This window comes from Hemitrygon akajei, chromosome 5 (assembly GCF_048418815.1).
Source record: "Hemitrygon akajei chromosome 5, sHemAka1.3, whole genome shotgun sequence".
In the NCBI taxonomy this organism is placed as follows: Eukaryota; Metazoa; Chordata; class Chondrichthyes; order Myliobatiformes; family Dasyatidae; genus Hemitrygon; species Hemitrygon akajei.
In genome coordinates this window covers 167,548,023-167,571,166 of record NC_133128.1, presented here as the reverse complement: position 1 = coordinate 167,571,166, position 23,144 = coordinate 167,548,023, and the positions used below count along the sequence as shown (strand labels likewise).

The window sequence follows — 23,144 nt, the reverse complement described above, 5'->3', positions numbered from 1 at the left end:
TTTATTATTGAGAGATACTGAAAGAAATGTGAATTCAATACTTTTGTTTTATGAAATTGAAGTGATACAAATGGAATGAAGACATCTTACTAAATCTACACAATTTTGGAAAGTAATATTGTTCCACTCATTTGCAAACCACAATGATCTTTTTACATATGAACATATGTACAAATATACAAACTAGGAACAGGAGCGGGCCACTCAGCCCCTTGAATGTCATCCACAATTCAATAAAATAAGGGCCAATGTGATTGTAATTTCATTTCTGTATTCTTGCCTACCTCTTTGTTTTACAAGCATCTATCTACCTCTACCTTAAAAATACTTCAAATCATTGCTTCCACCCACCTTTGAAGAAGAGAATTCCAAAGACTCACAACTCAATGAGAGAAAAATATCACTTCATCTTTATTTTCATGGGTAACTCCATTTTTTAAAACAGTGACCATTAGATCAAGAGTCTCTGTCAAGAGCTAATTTCCTCTCAGCAAACACCCTTTGAAGACTCCTCAGGATCCCTCTCACTCTTTAAAACTACAGTAAATATGAGCCTAGACTGTTCCAAAGTGCTTCCTTGTAAAACTTGCAAATTTGAGGTATTAGTCTAATAAATCTTTCCTAAAATGCTTTCAATGTATAAGCATCCTTCTTTAGAAAATGAAACCAAAATGAATGCTGTAGTCCAGACAAAGTCTTATGAATGCTCCACAAAACATTTCCACTTTGATATTCAATTCACCTAGCAATAAATAACAACATTGTGTTCACTTTCCTATTTGTAATACCTGCATTCTAGCCTTCTGTGAGTCATGCATTAGAACATTGAGATCCCTCTGCACCTCAGAGTTTTGCAATCCCTTCCTCCATCTTCTTATTCTGACATCATATTTTTTCTCCAATCCTAATGAAGGGCCTGAAACATCAACTATACTCTTTTTCATAGATGCTACCTGACTTACTAAGTTCCTCCGGCATTTTGTGAGTGTTGCTCGGATTTCCAGCATCTGCAGATCTTCGCTTGCTTGCTTTGCAATCCCTCACCAGTTAGATGATATGCTTACTTTATACTAACAAAATAGACAATTCCACATTGTTTGGCATGATACTCGATTTGCCAGCTCTTTGCACACTCCTTTAACCTATCGATACTCCTTTGTAGATACACTTCGTCACCTGCACTGTTTACTGTGCCATCTATTTTTGTGCCTTCAGCAAATTTAGCAATGGTATCTTTGTTACTTCTATCCAGATCATTATTTAATGTATGAAACTAACATTCTGGTTACATGAAATGGTAATGTAAAGCTAAATTTATGCATATCTTCTAAGACCAAATCAAATTGAAAATTAAATTGTTACAAGAAAGATAAAAATCAAAACTTAATCTACTTACCAGTCACAATCAATTTAGCTGTGCTGCTTACACTTCCACTCTGGTTTGATGCTCTGCAAGTATATTCTCCACAGTCAATTAGCTGTGGCTTCAAAAGTTTCAAGATGGAAATATATTTCTTGTTCACAATGCTATATTTTTCACTATCACGGAGTTCGGCTCTGGCTCGGAACCACTGGAACCTCACATCAGAAACAGGTTCAACCTCACATTCAAACTGAGTAGCATGTCCAATTATCACCTCCTGTGATTCAATCTTCCTTTTGAAAGCTGGAGGCACTGTAGATGTAAATTTAAAAGAAAATGTAAGAAGATTGTAACAACAAACTAATTCTTTCAGCATAGAATTTAGTCCTGGCCCACTGAAATCTCAGAAATGAAAGAAGAAAGGGTGGCAGAAATTAAGAATCCGTGGAGTGACTGTAGAGAAGAAATAGTGATTAAAAGTTGTTAGCTAACTAAGCTCAATATGGTAAATGAAAATATTTCAATGGATGAAATTCAACATTTATTTGATATATACAGTATGAAGAGTATAGAAAAATTTAATTGTCCTCTCATTATGAAACAGTGATGGTGATGATAATTATCTAGCATCTCCTCAAAAATGGATATGGGGATGAGAGCAATATTATGTTAGTAAAAATTTTTAAATGTGGTTGACATTAATTAATTGTTAATATCAAAATTTAAAGGTGTAAAAATTGAATAAAATATCCATAACAATATTTTAAACATAGGGTTAACTTTAAGTACTCTTTGTTATTGTTAGTAAAAGCATATGAAGATCACATAAAGAGTATTAACTTCACATTAAGTTTTTTTTAAAAACAATACTATCAAGATTTAGCATTTATAATGCATATTTTGTGGGGGGGAAAATGTGATCTTAACAAGTTTTGATGGCATTGTATTTTGATACCAAATCAGTAACACAATTACTTCCTTACCAGTAAAATATTATGGGAAAGAAAGAAGGAAAAGGGTGGTGGGATGAAACATGGTAGGAAAGATTGAGTCATATTAATTTATTAGCGTAAATTAAAAACAAATGTTAACTATTTTGTCTGTTCAATGGATTAGATTGTGAATTTCATATTAATAAAGTTTTATCCCCATATTTCAACTGTAAGTTTTGCAGAAGTAATTGCTTTTCTTGCTTCAATCAGTGCCTCAAAGATATATTCTCCTTGATGTTCCTCTTTCTGTACTTTGTTGACTATAAGTGAATATGTGTCGAAATCCTGAAAACATTTGAACTCATTTTTGAATTAATTTTCTTCCCATTGATATACCAATTTACACTTCTCACTCCTTTTATAAACGTGCTAAATGTCACTTGGCTGCCTTCATCTGCAATGACATCAATAAGGCCTTTAATAATAATTGGATTGACTATAGTACCTTTTATTAGTGTTTTGCTTGGGGTTTTCATTTTAGAAATACAAGGATTTGACGAGAAGACAGTAAAGGGCCACTTGTCATCATTGCATCATTAATATCTTTTACATGACTCACAACTTCCATTTTTCCAACTGACTCTACAAATATAAATTCTTGAGAAAAACTCTCTAATTTAGCAATTGTTACATGTTGTTGAGATCGTGTTTCCTGCTATATAGCTTCAGTTGATTCACCCGATGCCGATTTATCTGCTGAAACTACTGGTTGCTCTTTTCCTTTATAACTATGTGCTGCTTTCTTTCGGTCCTGCTGGGTAACTGTAGATTGCAATAACTCCTCAGTCTGTATTTTTAGTTCAGCTCTTCTCATCCTATTCTTCCCCATATCCAAGATACTTTAATCAATGTTGATAGCTTCTACTGCCCTTTTTGTAGGAGTGATACTGATGCCTAATTTTTCTAGCCTATGAGCTGACTTTGCAATTGTACCTAGCTTAATATCTGGAGCATTCCTCTTCAATAATTTGTTTTTCTTGAAGGAACAATGGAAATCTTGCTAACTGTCCCTCTAGGTCCCTATTACAAAATCTTCTGCAGACTCTAGCATGTTAGTACTTTCTATAGACATTGTGTTTTCTTTAACTTGCACAGAAGTTGAGGTTAGTTTTGGTTCATATTTATTTTCACAAGCTGCTGTATTTATGGCTTTGAAAATGACAAAAGAACCATCTTTAGCTATTGTGCAGTCTGCTGTAGTACTGAACTGTTTGAAAGTATTATCAGACTCTCTTATTACTGCACACTACTCTTTTTCTTCAATTATAAATACTTTCTCTTTTGATTTTTGTATAGGTAGAGTTATGGACGGGAGATATTTTTCTGGCAGAGGATCAGTTTTGAAAGCAAACAGTCAATTTTCATTTCAAAGCATTTAGTTTGTTCTGCTTGATCTGGCTGCGCTTCTTTACTTGGTAATCGCGATTAGCTCTGCAGTATAAGTTGCATCTCCAAATGAGTTAAATGCTTTGCAGGAATACCAGCCACTATCCTCCTTCTGTGCATTATGGATAGTTAGTGAACCAGAGCCACTGGAATTGTAACTCAGATTGTAATGCACACACTGACTGACCTGGTACTATCCCTTATACCAAAGCACATCTGGCACTGGCTTTCCAGTTACTAAAAACTCAAATCTAGCAGGCACACCCTTTTAGGCACTGCAAAAATTTAAATTATTTATAAAACTGTGGTGCCTCACCCCCAGATACAAACAAAGTTTTTGTTTGTTCTACTATCACAGCTTCTTTACTTCTCTTTTCTTCTGGCAGTTTTGCCACTGGAGGTCTTGCAGATGATTTCCTAAATCATGTCTTATCTTCCTTTAGCTTGAATTTTAGAGATACACTACATGAAGTTTCACCAAGCACATTAGTAGCTGTACAGGTATATTCTCCTTCATCCATACATTTTGTGTAAGGTATAATTAGACTATATTCATCCTTATCATAAACAAACTTGTAATTCGATGAAGGAGTCAATTTTTTACCATTATAAAACCACTGAATAGAGGGTTCAGGTAACCCACTAAGAGTGACAGAAAATTTAGTTATATCTCCACAACTACCGCCATATTAGAAATACATTTGATGAATACTGGCACAGATTTTAAAAGCTCAGCATCATTTTTTATGTCCAATATGTTCAAAGGAACAGGAATTTTAGTACTGAGTTCAAATGTTTTGTCAGACACATTAAGTTTATTCAAGTAGAAATCTTCCCTCTCATCTTCAGCAGCAATAAATACAGAACTAGAGAATTCTGTGTAAGAAATAAAATGTTTAAGTTTAGACGGCATGCTGATTGTGAGTATTGCTAAATACCAGAAAGAAAACAAAAATCACCAGAATTATTTCTGTCACTTCGTGGAAAACTTCTTTTGCTCCAGAAAGTTAAAATTCTATAACAGTCTTCTTTAAATATTTATCTTCAATCTAGATATGTACTAGGCATGTCACTGTATATAGAATCAGCTCAGAAAATTAAGGAATTTTTATTTTTCCTAAAACCAATTTTAGCAACACCACAGTAGCTTAAATAAAAACATACTTTGTTAAAATTGTTTTAACATACCATTTATTCAAATTCACTGATTCAAAATGTGTCTTCACATAATTATCTTGGGTATTAAAATATCCAATACATGATCAATATTTGCATGTCTGACTCAAAAGTGGAAAAAAAAAGGAACTACATAGATTGAAGTTTGTTAGTAGTGGCTGGCATTCTGTAAATCCAGTATCATTATCCAGGGCATTCATGATAGTGTGACTATCACACAAAAATGTAGTGCATGCTACAAATTTTCAACAGACTTAAAAGTAATTTCTAATATAAGCTTTATTCATTCACTGAAATACATATTTCTCAATCAAATATATCAAAATTTGATTGTTAAGTCACATCAAGAGATATTGTATTCCTATGATATTGTAGGAATATATTGTACCTGGTGATAGCAAAATCAATGCTGTAATTTTGATTGTCAACGAAACAGCTGAATGCTACCTATAAATCTCTGATTTATGCTAACTTTTCTTACCTAGACAGCAATGAAGTGTTAAAATTGGTATCAGTAATTCCAAGCTATAGTACAAGAAAACAGCCAACAGTTGCAGACTGATCTCAAACAATCCATAAAGGGAGTATTTGCAGTTATTACGGGCAAGATTACATTCACTGTATTGACTTACAATTAAACTATTTATCCCAACAAGCAAACATCAAAGCACTTAGTTCAGCAGCACCAGAAGAAGCTGCTACCACCCGTGGAACCACAACTTAGTATAAGTTTCTGTCTTAAGGAGTGGTGGGATAATCAAAAGAAAATACATCTTGCATACCAGCTGTATATTTACATGACAACAGAGCCAGCAGCTGTGTACACATTAGAGTACACAGTAAAATAGAACATAACTACAATTACTAACAATAAAAACCTGCAGAAGGAATGAACAGTTGTAGCATTCAACAGTTCCCCACAACAGGTGTAACTATAATCACACTTTAATATCATGTCAAATGTGCAATATAAAACAGGAAACAATGCATGCTTTCACACGACTAGATTGCCATACTGAGGTTATCATTAGAAATGTTCTTACTAAAATACTCATGCTGATGTCATGAAAGGTACCGGCTTTCCAAATTTACAATTTCAATAAGTTGGCCATGAACTTTCAGAATCCAAACCACTAAAGCTTGTTCATTTTTAAATATCATATACCCCGGTATTTTATATAGTTTGTGCAAAAATGACTCAATACAATGAAATAACTTCATTTAAAATGTAAGATTAACTGATCAGAAAGTAAATATTAAAATGATCAGCAATGATCTGGCTCATAAAGATGCAGAAACAATTTCATTATTTGCAAGATCATCAAAGAGGAGATTTCCACTTTGAAATAATCTCTATTAAGTTATTCTTGGAATCTCTGGACTCATCAAATATTTTACTGCCTGAATGCCAGAAGAATAATTCTCCCAGTACCTACTAAACTCCATCATGGCCTTTAATAAACTTCCTCCAACAGCAAACATTAATTCAGTCTGAACCAAACTTTACATTTTTGACTCTGAACACTCTCGAAAACCTTGCTAATGTCTAAAGACAGGACAAATGTATTAACAAAAACAATAAAATAATACAAAAAGCAATGAATAAATCTAATTTTAAACATGTAGATTATTAAACATATATATTTTCAAATAAACTAAAGCACAGAATGGCAAGATGTGTTTATTTAATGTATGATTCCATAACAACAAATTTCCTGCCTCATTTATGAAGGTAACAGGACAAGATAGAAATGGTAAACACCTTTTTATTAGAAGGCTGAAAAGTGAAGCAGAGTCAAATGGACTCTTCACTTTCTAGCAGTAGAAATGTGGGAATAGATTCTTTTCTATTTTAGCTAAGAAATGAGAAGGAAGGTAAAAGAAGATGAGGAGAGAGTAGATAAAGTTTAATTATTTCTAATTATTGGAATTAGACTTTTAGGATTGACAGTTAAAGGCCACCAAAAACAATCATGTTTAAGCATCTATAATATTCCATCTTAAGGCATGGATTCTGACCTGCAAGAAATCTGACCATTTCAGAATGCCTTATGATAGCATTCTTTTTAGAAATTTAATTTGGTTTGTCTTTCTCCCAATTGCAACACACAATATTTGAGAGGTCACTTTCATGTAGCTCAAGGACACTAGATGACAATTTTTATATATTATTCTGCAGTTGTGAATGACATTAGCAAATGATTTATTTGATACTTCCCTATAAAGCAATAATTTATACCTTTGATGGATAAAAATAAATAAGATTGATGATCCATACATAGTGTCAAAAGAACGTCATATTAAGTTCAGCATAACTAACCCAAATAATTTAAGTTTTTAAAATAAAACACATTTCAAATAATACTTATGTCCAAATGAAAAAAGGAACAAAATAACTGTAATTAACCAATAGTCCGTTAAGTTTGTTCTGACATTTAGATACTAATTAATTTCACTAATAGAAATTATGAGTATTATACCTAATGACTTAACAGGAATTGCCATCTGTAGATGAGGATCTTTCTATATTCATTTTTTGAAAAACCTGGTTCTGACTTTGAAATTATGTCTGCTCATCCTAAACTACAGTGTTTCAACAAAGCTACTATCATCCTATTCATTTTGCCCTGGTATTTTTAAATACATCATAATATTGAACAGGAAATAGAGGAGCAATGATGGAACTAATTTGCATCAATGCAGCTGTATTTTACATTTTACTCACACTATAAGAACTAAAAAGCAGAAAGTTTTATTTGATGGAGAATAACAACATAAATTGAAAAAAGATCAAGTGTATATAAAAGTAAAATTCTGTTACAGTTATTGTAAAGGAAGTTCTGTAATTCAATAGAACTAACCTTCATTGTGACCAGATGCAATATAATCACAGTTTAAGAGGTTAAACATTAATGGTTTAGCTGCTTCATGCAAAATCTCTTGAGTTATCAATATTATCAGCAAACTAGACTTACTAGCCAGACCTTTTCATGTCCTTAATCCAAAATGTTCAGTATTTTAACTTGATTAATGTTTTAAACATCTAAATATTAGCTTTCCTACTGACACACTACTCCAGAGTAAATTTTTCAACATTTTTAGCAATGCCAAATAAAATTTGTAATGTTAAAATCAATTTAATTATTGTGTTTGAAATTAACACATCCCTAAACATGCTACATATGATAAATATCAAAATACTTCAATATTCTAAGTATGTAAAAGACATTCATAAGTATTTTATGGATAAAATACTTTTAAAACAGCACATGTAACTGCATTTCCAGCTTTGTTAACAGCTTTGCACTTGTAGACTCCAGCATTACTTTCTGTAACATCTACAATGTTCAGATAATGTTGCCCAGAATCTTTTTCCCCAATTATGTAATTGGTACCTTCAAGTATTCTGTCATTGAAATACCAACTTATACTTGGCTTTGGAGTACCAGTTACATAGCATTGAAAAGACGCTGTGTTCCCTATGGCTGTGTTGCAGTCAAGAAGAGAAATCACAAACTTGGGTGGAATCTCTGTTACTTGAAATTCAAATGAACATGTTTCAGAAGCCTCCGCTTTAAACTGAATTGTCTCATCTTTGGCAGGTTCCGCAAATACATCAAAATTAATATTCACGCATTTTTCTCCTTTTTCCTTATTTCCTTTCTCTGTTACAGCAACAAGTTTCACGGATTTCTGAGATTCATCTCTGCCTTGCTCAAAATCAAACTCAACCTCAAATTCCGAAACATGATTGACATCTGGCGAAGAATCACCAACAACAACATCTAATTCCTGTGAACGTTCATGAGCACCAGCCAGTGATAAAGCAGCTACAGCTCTACCACTTGCTTTTGTTAGTGCCATGTTTGAGTTTGTTACTGCAAGATATCCTCTACATGTTGCTTCTCCAACACTATTCACTAACTTGCAACTGTATATGCCATTGTCAGAAGGACAAACATTCGTTATTTTAAGACTATGATTTGAGTTATCTTTTCTAATGTATTTCCTACCATCCACAGTTATATGCAAATCATCTTTGAACCATGTTATTTCTGGAGGAGGAATACCTGTCACAGAACATTCAAATACTGCATCAGTGTTTTCTGGAATATCAAGATCAAAAATATAACTAGTAAACCGTGGGGGCATTTCAGTGACTTCTAAATCAATTTTCACATCCTCATTTTCTTTTGCTGTCAAATCTACATTATACTCATCAGCAAACATCACAGGGAGGACATCGAGTGAGATGATCATATTTTTATTGTCAGGAGTGAATTCAGGAATTGTAATAATTTTAATCTGTTTTTCAAATTCCTTCACTTCATGTTCATCAAGTTCAACTTCCAGAAGTATTTCTTGAGGTGAAGGAGATCTTGATGTTTGTTCTTGCTGTACATCAAACTCTATCACATGTTGATGTGTCACTGGTGGTGGCAATGCAACTAACTTTGCATCTTGTGCTAAAACATCCACCTGAGCAATACTTTTGGCTTCTCCTACAATGTTTACAGCATTGCAAATATACTCTCCTTCATCTTCTCTTTGCATGTTATGGATCACTAAAATGCACAGATTTCCTTCCCTTTCTACTCTAATTTTGTGATTTTGCTCTAATAATGATTTTCTTCTATACCACTTCACATCTGGAATTGGGCAACCAATTACTTCAGTAATAAATGTAAGTGAGCCTCCTTCATGAATCCTTTTCCTAGTAAGGGGTTTAATAAATGCTGGAGGCATTTCATTTCCTTTAGCTTCAGCTTCTTGTGGAGGAGTTGAAAATGCCTCCAATCTTTGCTCTTCAGTTGAGACACTTGAACATTCAATAGGTGTTGTTTCAATACCTTCATCTATTGGTGATCTAAAATGGTCTGGTGGCGTGTAAAATCTTTCTAGTTCATAATTAGGAGATCTACCCACAACGTTAAGTGATGGCAATCTTTCTTCTGGAGTCACAAAGCCAGGTGACTGAGGTGGTGTATGAAATGACTCTGCAGATACAACAGATCTGAAATTTTCTGAAGCCAAGGGCGGTGTATAAAATCTTTCATTTTCTGCTATTTCATCACTAATTGTGCTACTAATTTCAATTGACATTTCAGATTCAGGAGAAAGGGACCGTATCCATTCTTCATTTTGATTATAATAGTCATAAACAGCAGAAAATGTTACTTCTTCAACTTCCATTGAAGTAATCCCAGAGTCATCATGCTGAAAGGCCTCATTGTTTTCCCAATCATGAATTGGTGCTTCTTCCTCTCTTGCAGTAAGGAGATATTGTGCAATGGAAATATTTTCACTCGCCTCATCCTTCTTAGAAAACGTTTCCACTGAATCTTCACCAATGTCACAACTGTTTTTCTGAAACACTGAATTACTTAACTCCATCTCTGAGGTATTTTTTTCTAATTCTCCTTTATTACTTTCAACAACTTGCTTAATTCCACCTTCTGAAAGTAAACTATCTTCATGTATTTCTTCTAAAAATGCACACTTCATGTCTTTTATTTCTGTTTCTTTATTCATCTCCTGAACTTCTGATAACTTACGATTTTTATCAAGATCACGTAAATATTGGCTGACAGAACAGGTTTCTTCTGTTATTTTCTCTGCTTTTGACCCTGTCGCATCTGAATTTATTATTGTTGTATTATTAATTACTTCTAAAGGAGGACATTTATTTGAAAGATCATCAGCAAAATTAGTCACTGATTCTGCAACTATTTCATTACTTTGTTCTCTTAAAGGTAAACTTTTACTTAAAAATTCATTTTCAAAAGAACTCAATGAGTCCAATACAACTTCACTTCTCTTTTCCTTTAAAGATGAAACTTTACTTGAAAATCCATCTGCAGTGGTTAGAGAAAAATCACCAAATTCAGAATCAACATGAATGATTTGTTTTTCTGAATTAAATGGAAGAGAATTATTGCTGCTTTCTTTCTGACATTGCTGCTCAATATCTTCACCCTGGCCCATTTTAATTTGATTATGTAAACAGCTGCTAACAGGTGATTCTGTTTCATCTTCAGATAACTCAATATCTTTCAGATGGTAAATGAAACTATGCATTACTGGTTCTAGTGTGAGACTAGATGTACTCTGTGCTTCCCCATCCTTATTTTTAGCTATGCACGTGTAGTTCCCCACATCAGATTCTGAAACATCATTAATATACAATCTATAAGTTCCTCCACTCTCTTCAAATTGGTATTTGTTTGTATCACAAGTTAAAACTCTATCATTTTGAATCCACGTAACAACAGGTTCTGGCTCACCAGAAATTACACATTCAAACATCACTGTTTCTCCTTCTGTACAACAAATCTTATCTAACTCCTTTACAACTTCTGGAGGTTCACAAATTACGTCAAACGAAAACTTAAATTTATGTTTTGTAGATTGAGAGGAGGGTTCTTGAGATGAACCTGTCGATTCAACCTCGTCTAATTGAAATAACTCCCTCTTTTTGTCATCTCGCTCTGGTGTTGGAGTTGGAGCAGTTATTTTAATTTCAACAACAGATGAAAGAATAGATAAATTTATTGGACGTGGTGGGGGTACCAAAACATTCGGTATTTGCAGTGTGGATTTTATTAGTGGAGCTGTTGGAAAATAAGACTCAACCTCCTTTTCAACCTGATGGTCCAGATTTTCTTTTTCAGCATAGTTCTCTAGTGTTTCTATCACATGCATATTAAATGTTTCCAAAGGTTCTTCAAATGGTCCAGTATCTGAAAAGTAAAAAATAATAATTTATGATCTTCAATTATCTTATTGCAATACACTTTAAGAAAATAATTACAAAAATGAAGTATAATGAATTTTACCTTGTAATGTAAGGACGCAAGTTGTTGTTGCAGTACCATACTGGTTGATAATCACGCATGAATAAATTCCTTCATGTTCTTTGCATGTACAGCTAATAGTCAACAAGGATTTATTTTCTGTGGAGTAGATATCATAATCCCTATTTTGTGGAATTGGATGCTCATCCTTGTACCAAATTACAGTAGGTTGTGGGTTCCCATGAAATTGACATTCAAGCACACAAGGCGCTCCTTGCTTTATTTTAGGAGATGTAATATAGTGAAAAATTACTGGTGGACAATGGTTGTCATGTTTATCGGAAGGAGTCTCTGCTTCTGGGGATTCTTTCAGATCTATAAATTTATGATGTTGCTCTTCTGCTGGTGCCTCTTTCATGAATGAACTGAATGACTCTGGAGCCTGTTTTTGTCCTTTTAAGTTAGGTGTTTCCACTGTTTGGTTGAGGTTCACAGTATAAGAAGGGCCTTCAATTTCCCATTGATGTTTCTGACCAATTTCAGATCTATTAATCATTGCTGTCTCTGTGAGTGCCGATTTATAGGGTATTATTTCGACAACTTCCAGTTTCTCTTTTGGAACTTCTTTGTCGATGCTGGTAACACTTCTCAAAGCTTTCATGTGGTCTTCCTCAAAATCAAAGTTGCAAGGAGAAACTCTTGTGTCTACTGGTGATTGTTTTTTCAAGGAGCTTGTATAAACTGAAGTTTCCTTGTCCTCTGATAAAGAGGAAGTCTTCACCATCCACGTGGAATTTAGAACTGCTGCTTCAGATTGTGATTCTTTCTGTCTTATTTTATCTTCATAAATCACCTCAGCTTCTTTTCCTGTTTTTAAGGACTGGAAATACATTTGATGATTTTCATCAAGTTTCCCCAGTAAAAATCCTCTTCGTGCTTGGAACAAATTTCCACACTGCTGCACATCAGCTGGCTTATAGTCTTCCGTGGGTTCACATGTACTTAAAGGGGTTGACACATCTTTTTGATCAGATAAAGATGGCTTTATTGTTTGGAATGCACTTTTAACCACAGGGGTGCAAATATTGAATGTTTCAATGTCCTCTTCAGATTTTTCTGTTACAAGCTCTCTCATTGCACTAACAAAACTACCAGCAAAGTGGTCAGGATGTTTCTTATCACCTTCATTAACTTCAGATTTATATGGAGGTTCCCTCATTTCAGCTGCTGTTTCTTTTAGGAATGTATCTTTGTTCTGCAAATCAGAGGGTTCCAAAATTAAAGTGAAGTCTTTAACCTTGCCTTCATACTGTTCATTTGGACTAATTTTAGGCACACCAATCACATCTACTTGTTTTACTGCTAACTTGGATTGATCAGCCATCTGAATTTCATGGCCATCTTCAGATCTTGCTTCGGGATAGCACTTTCCCACGTGAATAAAATTTCTGCAACTTTGTTCAGGTGCCAGCTCATCTTCTTCATGAACCTCAGACTCCTTTGGAGGCTGTTTTATTTCTCCTGAAAATTGCTTTATCACTGGCCTAAATATGGCTGATGCTTCTCTTGTCTTTGCTGTCAAAGGAGAATGTCTCATTAAATGGATAGAATCTGTAATCTCTTCTTCATATTGGGTTTCTTTCTGATTGATATGATCAAAATCAATCATCTCTGATGGAGAGTCATCAGATACTTCGTGAGCAACTCCTGCTTTCTGTACTAGTAAATCATTTTGATTTCTCAAGCATCTTTCAGGCCATGCTTCCAGAGCTGTTTCATAGTTTATCTCCTGACTTTTATATAGAATGTGTTTTACATCTTCCGGTGCATCTTTAGTCAAGGAACTAATAAAACTTGAAATTTCTTTCTTCTCTGATAAAGTAGAAGGCACCAGTGTCTTTAGTTTAGTTTTACCTTCATTCTGTAGCACATTTTCATTTATATCAATGATTCTTGTTGCCTCATTTTCTTTGGAAGCAGATTTTGTTTGGTCAACAGCTCTGCAATCAAATCCAGACATCTGCTTTAGGAAGGTGCTTCCAGTTAATTTGTCAGAAGTAACAGCAGGATCTTTTTTGGTTTCACATTTACCTGAGGTTTTGTTTATTTCAACTGCATTAGCATCCAAAGGTGTACTGACAAGGACTGAGATGTTTTTATCTGGAAAGGAAGAAGGAATCAGATTTTGTGTGTACTCTCTTGTAATGTCTTCCTTTTCAGTGAAACTAGATTCATATTTTTCTGTTGCTTTAGAGTGGTCAAACAGAGAATGAAAATATTCAGTTTTCCTTGCAAGTGAGTCCTGAAAACTTCCAGTCCTCTTATTGGAAATTACATCAATATTTTTCTTGAGCTTATATTTATTTTCAGGTTCTTTTATCTCCAGCCAAGTTTGCTTTACTGGTGTTGAAACCTCCTTTTCCTTCAATAAAATCTCTGCACACTCACTATCTTCAAATTGTGCTGCTTGTTTAATTACCTCAGTTTCCCTGAATGCCTTTGTTTTATTGATTCCAGATATAAAAACATCAGATGTCTCTCTCAAATGTTTTGATTGTAAATCCTTCTGCACACTAATACATTCTCCAAACAGTTGATCAGTAGGTACATGTGGTTCTTCACAAAGTTGACTCTTTGCTTCTTTTCTTGTATCATAGTCTTTCTGAAGATAACATTCACCAGATTCCTCTGCTTCCAACCAATATTGATTTTCATGCAACTCTTCTGTTTCTTGGGATGGACCACCTTTCAGGAATTGCTCTCTTAATGAGTTTGTACCTATTGTTCCACAAGATTCTTCAATTATATATTCTCCAGTGGTACTTTTTAATTCTCTTTTCTCTGCAGTAAGTCCTATTACCTGTTCCATTTTTTGTTGAAATTCAAGAGGCTGTTTCAGGAAGTATTCACCAGAAGACTGTATCTGCTCTTGCACTAAGTAAGATTTACCACGTTCACAATTCATGCAGTCAAGGTCTCCCACACTTCTGCTGCGCTCTCTGTCTAAATAACCATGGCTGTAGTCTTCAGTTGCTGTTCCTAGGTCAAATGAAGCTTCAGACAGTGCAAGAGAAAATCTCTTTTTCCTTTTAGCTTCACGTAAAAGATGCAGTTTAATCCTAATGTCTTCATCAATCAAGCTCTCTTTGTCGAGAATCATTCCACATAACCTAGGTGAGTATACCTTAGCAGACCTACTAACAGCAAGATCTTTATGTTTAGTTGCAGTAAATGGACTTTCAAAATACATAGTACGCACCAATTTGCTTCTAGTACTTGACTTCTTTTGCAAAGCTCCATTAATCTCATGCTTTTTATCAAAGGGAGACCCGACGTGTCTAAGATCAACTTTAAGTCTTGCATTCCGATTTTTAACTAAGGAGTCTATGCTTTTGTGAGCCAGTACAGATCTTTTCACAAAATTCAGATAGTTTTCATTTTGCTCCTCTTTAAGTGCAACAAGTAAAGATGCAGTTGACTCTGCCGATCCCTCTGAGTTAATTGCAAATATTTTGTAACTTCCAGAATCCTTCTCTTCTACGTTATTGATTTCTAAACTTGAACTATGAATGTGCATTGTGCTTTCTGTTTTAATAATCTTTCTTGAATCTTTACGAATAGGTCTGTTGTTATGAAACCATGCTACTTTTGGTGCTGGGCTGGCTACCATTTTACATTTAAAAGTAGCTTGCTCTCCTTCCATTACAGATTTGAATTTCAGCTTTTCTGTAAATGATGGCCTGAAATTTTCAGACCATGAACCTACAGAAGAGGTTCTGCTTGCACAACGTCTAGCAGAAACAAGACCTTGATCTAAATAATCTTCAGCATCAGAAAATGCATCTCGCAGGTTTTCTCTGTTTTCCAGACATCCTCTCCCATCATCAAAAAATAATTCTGCAGAAAAAAAGAAAAAATGAATTGAGTGGTTTCTTCGAAATCAGTTTAAAATATTAAAAATTGAATTTAATACAAATATGAAACATGAAATGACAAACGTTATGCATCAGCATTCACAATTACTGTAAAAAATGCACTCACCATATTTGTTCGAATAAACGCAAGACCATTTTCTGTTTAAAGATTCTGAGCAGGAAAATCGCTCGTTCTTTGTTCTTTCTTCAGACTGTAGCAATTTCTTGTCAAAAATCATATTAGAATGTGTATTTTGAAAAAAGCATAAAGTGATCTCATGACGAAATTGAGGTTTTTCAAAAAGTAAAATCAGTCTCTGTAATGATTTGGGTATATCTAGATTATTACAAATTCTTACCTGACTTGCAGACAGCAGAATAAACGCCCTTTCTGCTCCTTTTGGTAGTAGATACACTTTTCAGCCAGTTTGACAAGCATAGATTTGAATTTTAATACAGACAAATTCATTTATAATTCTTTATAAATTGCATGAGAAGGCGTTTATTCGAACTAATACAGTTGCTAGATTAACAACGTTATGCAAAAAAGCCAGCATACATGAATACATACTACTATCTGCAAGCCAGTGTAAGTGTATGAGTCAATTAATCTCATGTAAATGAAAGAAAATGAATATATGAATAGATGCTATTCTGATTAAATATCCTTTAATAAGATATTGCTGCAATTTCCTAAAATATAAGGTACAATTCTTTTTGTTGAGCTCATTAGGAACTCAGAAGAACAGAGCTTAGATGAAACTACAAAACTAAGAAATAAAATATTAATATATACACTTTTAAGATTCAGTCATTAAACACTAATTGTTGACAGTACATTCAAACACTTCTCATTGTACCCTTCATTAACAGATATACTCATAGATTTCATTTGTGCTTTGTCAATTTTAATGAACAATTCTACACTGAAATTTAGTTTAACAATGGGGAATTAACAATGGTTAATTCCTGTAAATAAATAATGCCTGTAAAATAAATATTGATGTTAATGAATTTTTATCCGACAATGCAAATGAAAAACAGAAATCTGATTTTTAAACAAACCAGATTGAAACAGACAACATGCAATTTTGACATTTCATACTGTAAAATAGCTTTTTGAGATGGCAAAATACTGAATAAATGGATATAGTTGGGTCAAAGTATTCCAATAACTATTTAGCAAATACATCAAATAATAATAAAAATATTACCTCTCACTTCCATTTCGATGTGTTGCTCAATTTTGTCTTGAAGCTTTTTCTCTGCAGCAAATGAAAATTAATAAACCTGAATATTATCTCAGAAATGTAACACTGTTTTTCCAATTTATAAATACAAATGCAAAAGTGAAAATTGATTTATGAAATATGCAAAAACATACATGCAAAATGTAAAAATATATCTGTTGATTGGTATTTTCAACCAAACAATTGGTTGATTGAATCACAAAGCTAATTCAGACAACCCAGGATTTTGTAAAAATGTTTTGCTCTGTAACAAAACATTAAACATGCCTCACATGCCTAATCAGTTTAATGTAAAAAGGAAATGCAATACTCCACAGCGAAACAAGCTGACTCCACAAAGATTCTTTCCATGAACTGTGGTGAGATGCATGACTGAGTCACATGGGGAAGGATCAAAGCATGCAATTGCCAACCTGTCACACTAAGTAGAGTGTTGCACGCTGTTTCTCCAGCAGAATTAACCGCTTTGCATGTATAAGTACCACTGTGCCTTTGGCTGACTTTCTGTAATTTTAAACTGCATAGCAATCCATCATGTTTTATGGAACACAATGAAGATTCTTCAACTATGCGTTGGTTGAACAGCCAAAGTACACAAGGCGACGGAAGACCCTTTACAATGCAAAGCATCAAAGCATCTTCTCCATCTTGTACAGTGATTTCTGGAGGCAACTTTTCTAAGAAAGCCGGTGCTATCGCTCCAACGTCTATTAATTCGTCACTGGGCACCACATCCGGATAATAATCTCGGCTCCTTTGCTTCTCTGTTCTAGTTGGTCTTTTGGTTGAAGAAGGTGGTGAACTTGATGTTTTCTTTAGAACTTCTGATTTGCTATCAGATGTGATATGAGGCCTTTGTTCAAGTTTAGAGATATCTGAACTGCTATCAGTGGGAATTTTAGCACCTGTTTGGGGTTTTGTTTCTTCAGCTATGCAAGAATAAAATTAGGATAAATGTTAAGTGATTTGGCAATTTCAGTAAATACTTGAAAAATTTATAACAGCCCAAAGAAATGTTTTCAATAATTCATGCATACTAGTGTGATGAAATGTCTAGGTTTAAAGTTTGTATAATTCACTAGCTAATATCTTAAACAAAATATTTTACTGTTAATAGTCAAATTCAGGATCTTCTTAAACAGATACTAAACTTATTTTGGGAAAGAAACAATGAAGTGGATGAATCAAGATGCTGTCTTTAAATAAAATTATAAACAACCACCTTCTACAATAAGTACGGCAGAAGTCTTCATTTCTCCACTTTCATTTCTTGCAGTACAGCTATATTCTCCCTGATCTTCTATGTGCACATTGAGGATTGTGAGAGACATTACATTTCCATTCTGAGATATCTTCAGTCTTTCTGCTTCTTCCAATCTTCTGCTTCTATGAGCCCATATAATTTCTGAAGTTTCTCCATGGAAAGAACAGATGAATTGTGCCATCTGGCCAGCTTTGACTCTCAGATCACTAAGTTCAAGTAGAATTGTGGGTACTTCAAGGGACGGTTTGGCTGCAGCAATAGCTACTTTTGCTTCACAGTTAGCCTCACCATGAGGATTCACAGCTTTACATCTATAAACTCCTGTATCCTCTTCATGGATGTTTTGTATAATTATCTCAGATGAAGTTAAAGCTTCAGCTTCTGTTATAGTCACAATTTTTATTCTTTTAGCTTCCACAACTTCTTTATCTTCTTTGTACCATGTTATTTCAGGTCTTGGGAGTGCTAGAATTTGACATTTTAGAGATGCTGTTTCACCTAACATAACTGCGTTGCTTTCCATATCTTGTAGGAATTTTGGTGCAATTTGAGAACCACTTCTGACTGTTTCAGTCTTGCTCACTTTTTCTGATTCTTCCCAGCTTTCAGAAGAAACAGTCTTGCTAGATGAAGTCACGGAGATAGTTTCAAACATCTGAACATTGTATGTATGTTCTTGCTGTAAAGTGATTTCCTTTGTATAGTTCTCTGTATGCTTTATGGTCATAGGAGACTCCATATGCATTTCTGATACTTCAAAAGTCTTTGAAGCGATGGATTCCGCTACAGCTTTTCCAGAAGTTATGCTCTGACTATCTATGCTTTGCACTTTGTAATCTGAGTGACAAAAGACAAAATATTAATCATGATATTAAATCATGACTGACAAAATAAAGAAAGCAATAGTTCATGTTGTCCAACGGGCATCCCAGCATGCTGGCCACATGCTAAAGAAGTGCAATTCACTTGATTGAGGAAAACACCTATGGTCCTTTTCCTCAAAGCATCTGCAAAATTCTTTGGGAGGAAATGGCATTCATTTGAACAAAATGATGATTTAGTTCTTCTCTTGCAAATATCCAAGATGCAGATGAATTAATGCAAGTTTATGTATCAAGATGAAAGGCGTTCTTACTGGTGTATTTAGATCATCAACATTTTAGAATAATGAGGTGCTGTGGAGTGTAATAAAAAAATGGAAATAGTGATAAAATGTATTCATGGAAATGCTGTTTGCTTGACCTTACAACAATAGATGGTGCTTTTCCAATACCTTTTTAATTTGCTTTGCATGGATTCTGTCCAGCATGTAGTATACTTTGCAGAAATTGCTAAATCAATGATTATCATTGGTGACATTTTTCCTAATATTATCAAATTCTAGGTCTTCTCTTGGCACTGTCATATGTCCATTATGATGACCAGTTTCTGACTGATGTTAATAATAAAGAGACAAAATACCAACTTTAAAATAACTCTGGCTCTGTTTGCTCAAGTTATTTTAGGTGCATTTGACATGGATTATGAAAATGTTAACCTTTAATCCAATTTTGTTTAATAGAACTAAAACAAATTACTACAAGAGGAGACCTAGCTTTTAACTCAAGAAAATTCAAACAAAATGATTAAAACAATGTTTTATTGCTGTATATATTTAACAGTTATTACATATTAAGTTGTTTTAACAAAAAGTTTCTGCATATCCGAAACATGGTGATGTTATAGTGGAATTCCATGGTGTGCACAGCAGGTGGCCTCTGTTGTTTACCTTGGAAGTGGATGGAAGAACTGGCCATGAGAGATACTACAGATGTGGAAACAATGTGGCTGGGTGAGTTGCTTGATGAAGTCTACAATTGATGAAAAAGCTTCAAAAAAATGGTAGGTACTAAAATAAGGTAGAATGGTGTTCAGCAACACAAGCACAAATACACATGCTTTCACAAGTGAACACTTGTGATGATAAGTAGAAATGAATGCCGCAGGCAATGATAAACATTACTGAATTAAAAAATCAACCACAGGCAGAAAAGTGTTTCAAAATTCTCATCAGCAAAACAGAAATGTAAATATGATGTAAGATGTAGCAAATTAAAGCAAAATAATCTTGAATTACCTTCCAGTTTTAACTCAGCAGTACATGAAACTTCTCCAGCAGAGTTGGATGCTACACATTTGTATGTTCCTTCATCTTCTGGGTAGGCTTCAGCAATTTCCAGTTGGTAAATGTCTTCAAACTGAACCATTTTGAAGAATCTTGACTGTTTGATCTCCTTTTGGTTACTATACCAGGTAACCTTTAGATCTACGTTTTGAAAAAAATGCCATTTAATCAGCAACATAATTACAAGCTGACCAAAGGTCCAAACCCATTTAACAAAGCTGATATAATTAAGTCAAATAATACAACTATATAACACTTACTATTTTTAATACAATGAGGCTGAAATTGAAATGAACTCCACTATAAAAACCAGTTATGCAGATGAACTGTTTACATTTAAGTATGAGGACAGAAGACAAGACTCACTAAGGAGCTGCAGGAATCCATGGGTTAAGTGCTGAGTTAATAGAAGGAGGAACTCAAAAATGTGAGCTCAGTCTGCTGAGGACATAGGGCAATCCAAAGAAATAGAGCCATAGTTAAATTATTATTCAATGGGCATTAAGTACATAACCTGCTGTAAGAAGATTTCTTTACTAGTTACAAAAGACCGTAGAACTTAAATGCCCTCTGCAAATTAAAGGGGATGAAATCAACAAAGAGAAAAAGTGTTTTAATTATATAAAATAGAAATGGGTGGCTGTAGCGAAAGTAGGTCATTTGGAAGATGAGAAGGAGGGATTAATATTGGGTAATGTAGAAACGGTTGAGGCTTTGAACGACTGTATTGCATCAGTCTTCACTGTGAAGAACAAGTCTAACATGCGAAAAAGATACATTATGATGTGATGGGAGGTGAGGACCTTGATACAATTGCAGTCACTGAAAAGATAGTAATGAGCAAACCAATGAGTAAAGGTAGACTGATGGAATGCATACTGAAAGAAACTGCGGAAGTTTTAGTAGACGCGTTTGTGATAAACCTCTCGACTCTGGACAGGTCCTGCAGATTTGAAGACAGTAAATGCCACACCATGGTTTATAAAAGGGTGTAGGTAAAAGGTGAGTAACTGTAGGCCTGTTAGTTTAAAGTCTATACAAAGGAAAAAAGCTTGAAGGAAGAAATGTACATTATCTGGGTAGAAATGTACCATAAGCAGCCCAAATGAATTCATGGAGAGCAGGTCCTCCATGACAAAATAACTGGAGTTCTTTGAGATTATAATAAGTGCAGTCCATACAGGGCAACAGTCTAATGTTGTATACTTGGATTTCCAGAAGACATTCAATTAGATGCCACATGAGAGACTTATCCATAAGATAAGGATGCATGGAGCTAGGGGTAATGCAGTAGCATGGATAGAGGGTTAGATAGCTAATAGAAGGTACAGAATTGGGATAAATGGCTACTTCTCTGGTTGACCATCTACGATGAGCGGAATGCCACAGGGGTGGTGCTCAACCAACAAATGCTTACGATATGCATTAAAGATTTAGAGGAGTGGACTGTATGTAGCATATCTAAGTTTGCTGATGAAACTACAATGAGTAGAAAAGCAAATGGTACAGAGGATGCAGAGAGATATAGATGGATTAAGTGACTGGGCTAGAGTCTGGCAGATAGAGTATAACACAGGTCATCCAGTTTGTAAGATAAAATAGAAAATCAGATTATTATTTAAATGGTGAAAGTTTGCAGCATGCTGTGGTGCAGAGGGACTTGGAAGTGTATATATCACAAAAAGTTGGTTTGGTGGTGCAACAGGTTATCAAGAAAGTAAATGGAATGTTGGCCATCATTACTAGAGGGATTGAGAGCAGGGAGTTTATGCTGCAAATCTGCAGGATAGTGGTGAGGCTGTACTTGGAGTACTGCTTGCAGTTCTGGTCTCCTTACCTGAGGAAAAACATACTGGATTTTTGGCTATGTTGGTTCTGGAGATGAAGGTTTTAACCTATGAGGATTGATTGAGTTGCATGGAACGATACTCACTAAAATTCAGAACAATGAGAGTACATCTTACAGAAACAGAAAATCATGAAAGGGATAGATAGGATAGAGGCAGGGAAGTTGTTTCCACTGGTAAGTGAGATTAGACTAGGGACAATAGCTTCAAGATTCAGGGGGAATAGATTAAGGACAGAAACGAAGAAACTACTTTTCCCAGAGAGTAGCAAATCTGTGGAAATGTCTGCCCAGGGAAGCAATTGAGACTACCTCATTAAATATATTTAAGACACAGTTAGATAGATTTTTGCATAATTAAGGGTTATGGGGAAAAGGTAGGTACATGGAGCTGATTATGGCCACATCAGCTATGATCTGATTCAATGGCAGTGCAGGCTCAGCAGGTCACAGGCCTACTCCTGCTCCTATTTCTCAAGTTGTTGTGTTCTAAATGGATAGTGCAAGATCAACATTCAAAGTTTCAATTTCCATTAAAAAGAAAGCAGTTGAAGCTGAAAATCTGAAATAATAACAGAAAAGGTTAAAAATTTATTTGGTGATCATTCTCATCAAATTCTGCACTTATATAAAGTGTAAACTCCTAAGTTTGCTATACTTTCATTGTGGAATGATGGTGAAGCACGGCTTTTCCCTGCTTCCCTGCTTCATTGACATGGGAAAGCCTGTATCAATGAAGCATAATCTTACCTGCTTGTGGTGAGTATAAAAGCACTGTTTGAAGAAAAACTGATGATTTTTTTCCCAATTGGCAATAGTAGTTACATAGTGCCATTAATGTCATAAAGAACCTGTTGTGTTTGCATTATTAAAACAAAACTGATACAGAAGCACAAAAGGAAATATCAGGACAAGAAAACTAAAACCTTTGTCAAAGAGCCTTTAAGAAGCATATTTGTATAAAGAGAAATGGTAAGACAGAGGGATTTTGAGCA

The 23,144-nt window shown here is 34.5% G+C and overlaps 2 protein-coding genes across 4 annotated transcripts in view; both read right to left on the bottom strand.

Moving 5' to 3' along the window:
- The window catches only part of ttn.2 (titin, tandem duplicate 2), a 340,760-nt gene that overhangs the window by 256,518 nt on the left and 61,098 nt on the right, over window positions 1-23,144 (bottom strand). For 2 of the 3 annotated variants that reach the window (XM_073047117.1, XM_073047119.1), the window contains 5 exons: window positions 20,256-20,444; window positions 18,098-18,976; window positions 17,289-17,804; window positions 16,840-16,890; window positions 1,397-1,675 (listed from right to left, as the gene is read on the bottom strand). In XM_073047117.1, coding sequence (XP_072903218.1) covers window positions 1,397-1,675; window positions 16,840-16,890; window positions 17,289-17,804; window positions 18,098-18,976; window positions 20,256-20,444 — 1,914 coding nt within the window. The remainder of the gene's footprint in view (window positions 1-1,396; window positions 1,676-16,839; window positions 16,891-17,288; window positions 17,805-18,097; window positions 18,977-20,255; window positions 20,445-23,144) is intronic. The other variant, XM_073047118.1, reaches the window with a different exon arrangement.
- On the bottom strand, window positions 5,179-15,864 carry LOC140727431 (uncharacterized). The gene is made up of 3 exons (XM_073044708.1): window positions 15,753-15,864; window positions 11,754-15,608; window positions 5,179-11,657 (listed from the first exon to the last, which is right to left on the bottom strand). The coding sequence occupies exons 1-3, from the start codon at window positions 15,862-15,864 to the stop codon at window positions 8,158-8,160; spliced, it is 7,467 nt and encodes a 2,488-aa protein (XP_072900809.1). The 3' UTR covers window positions 5,179-8,157.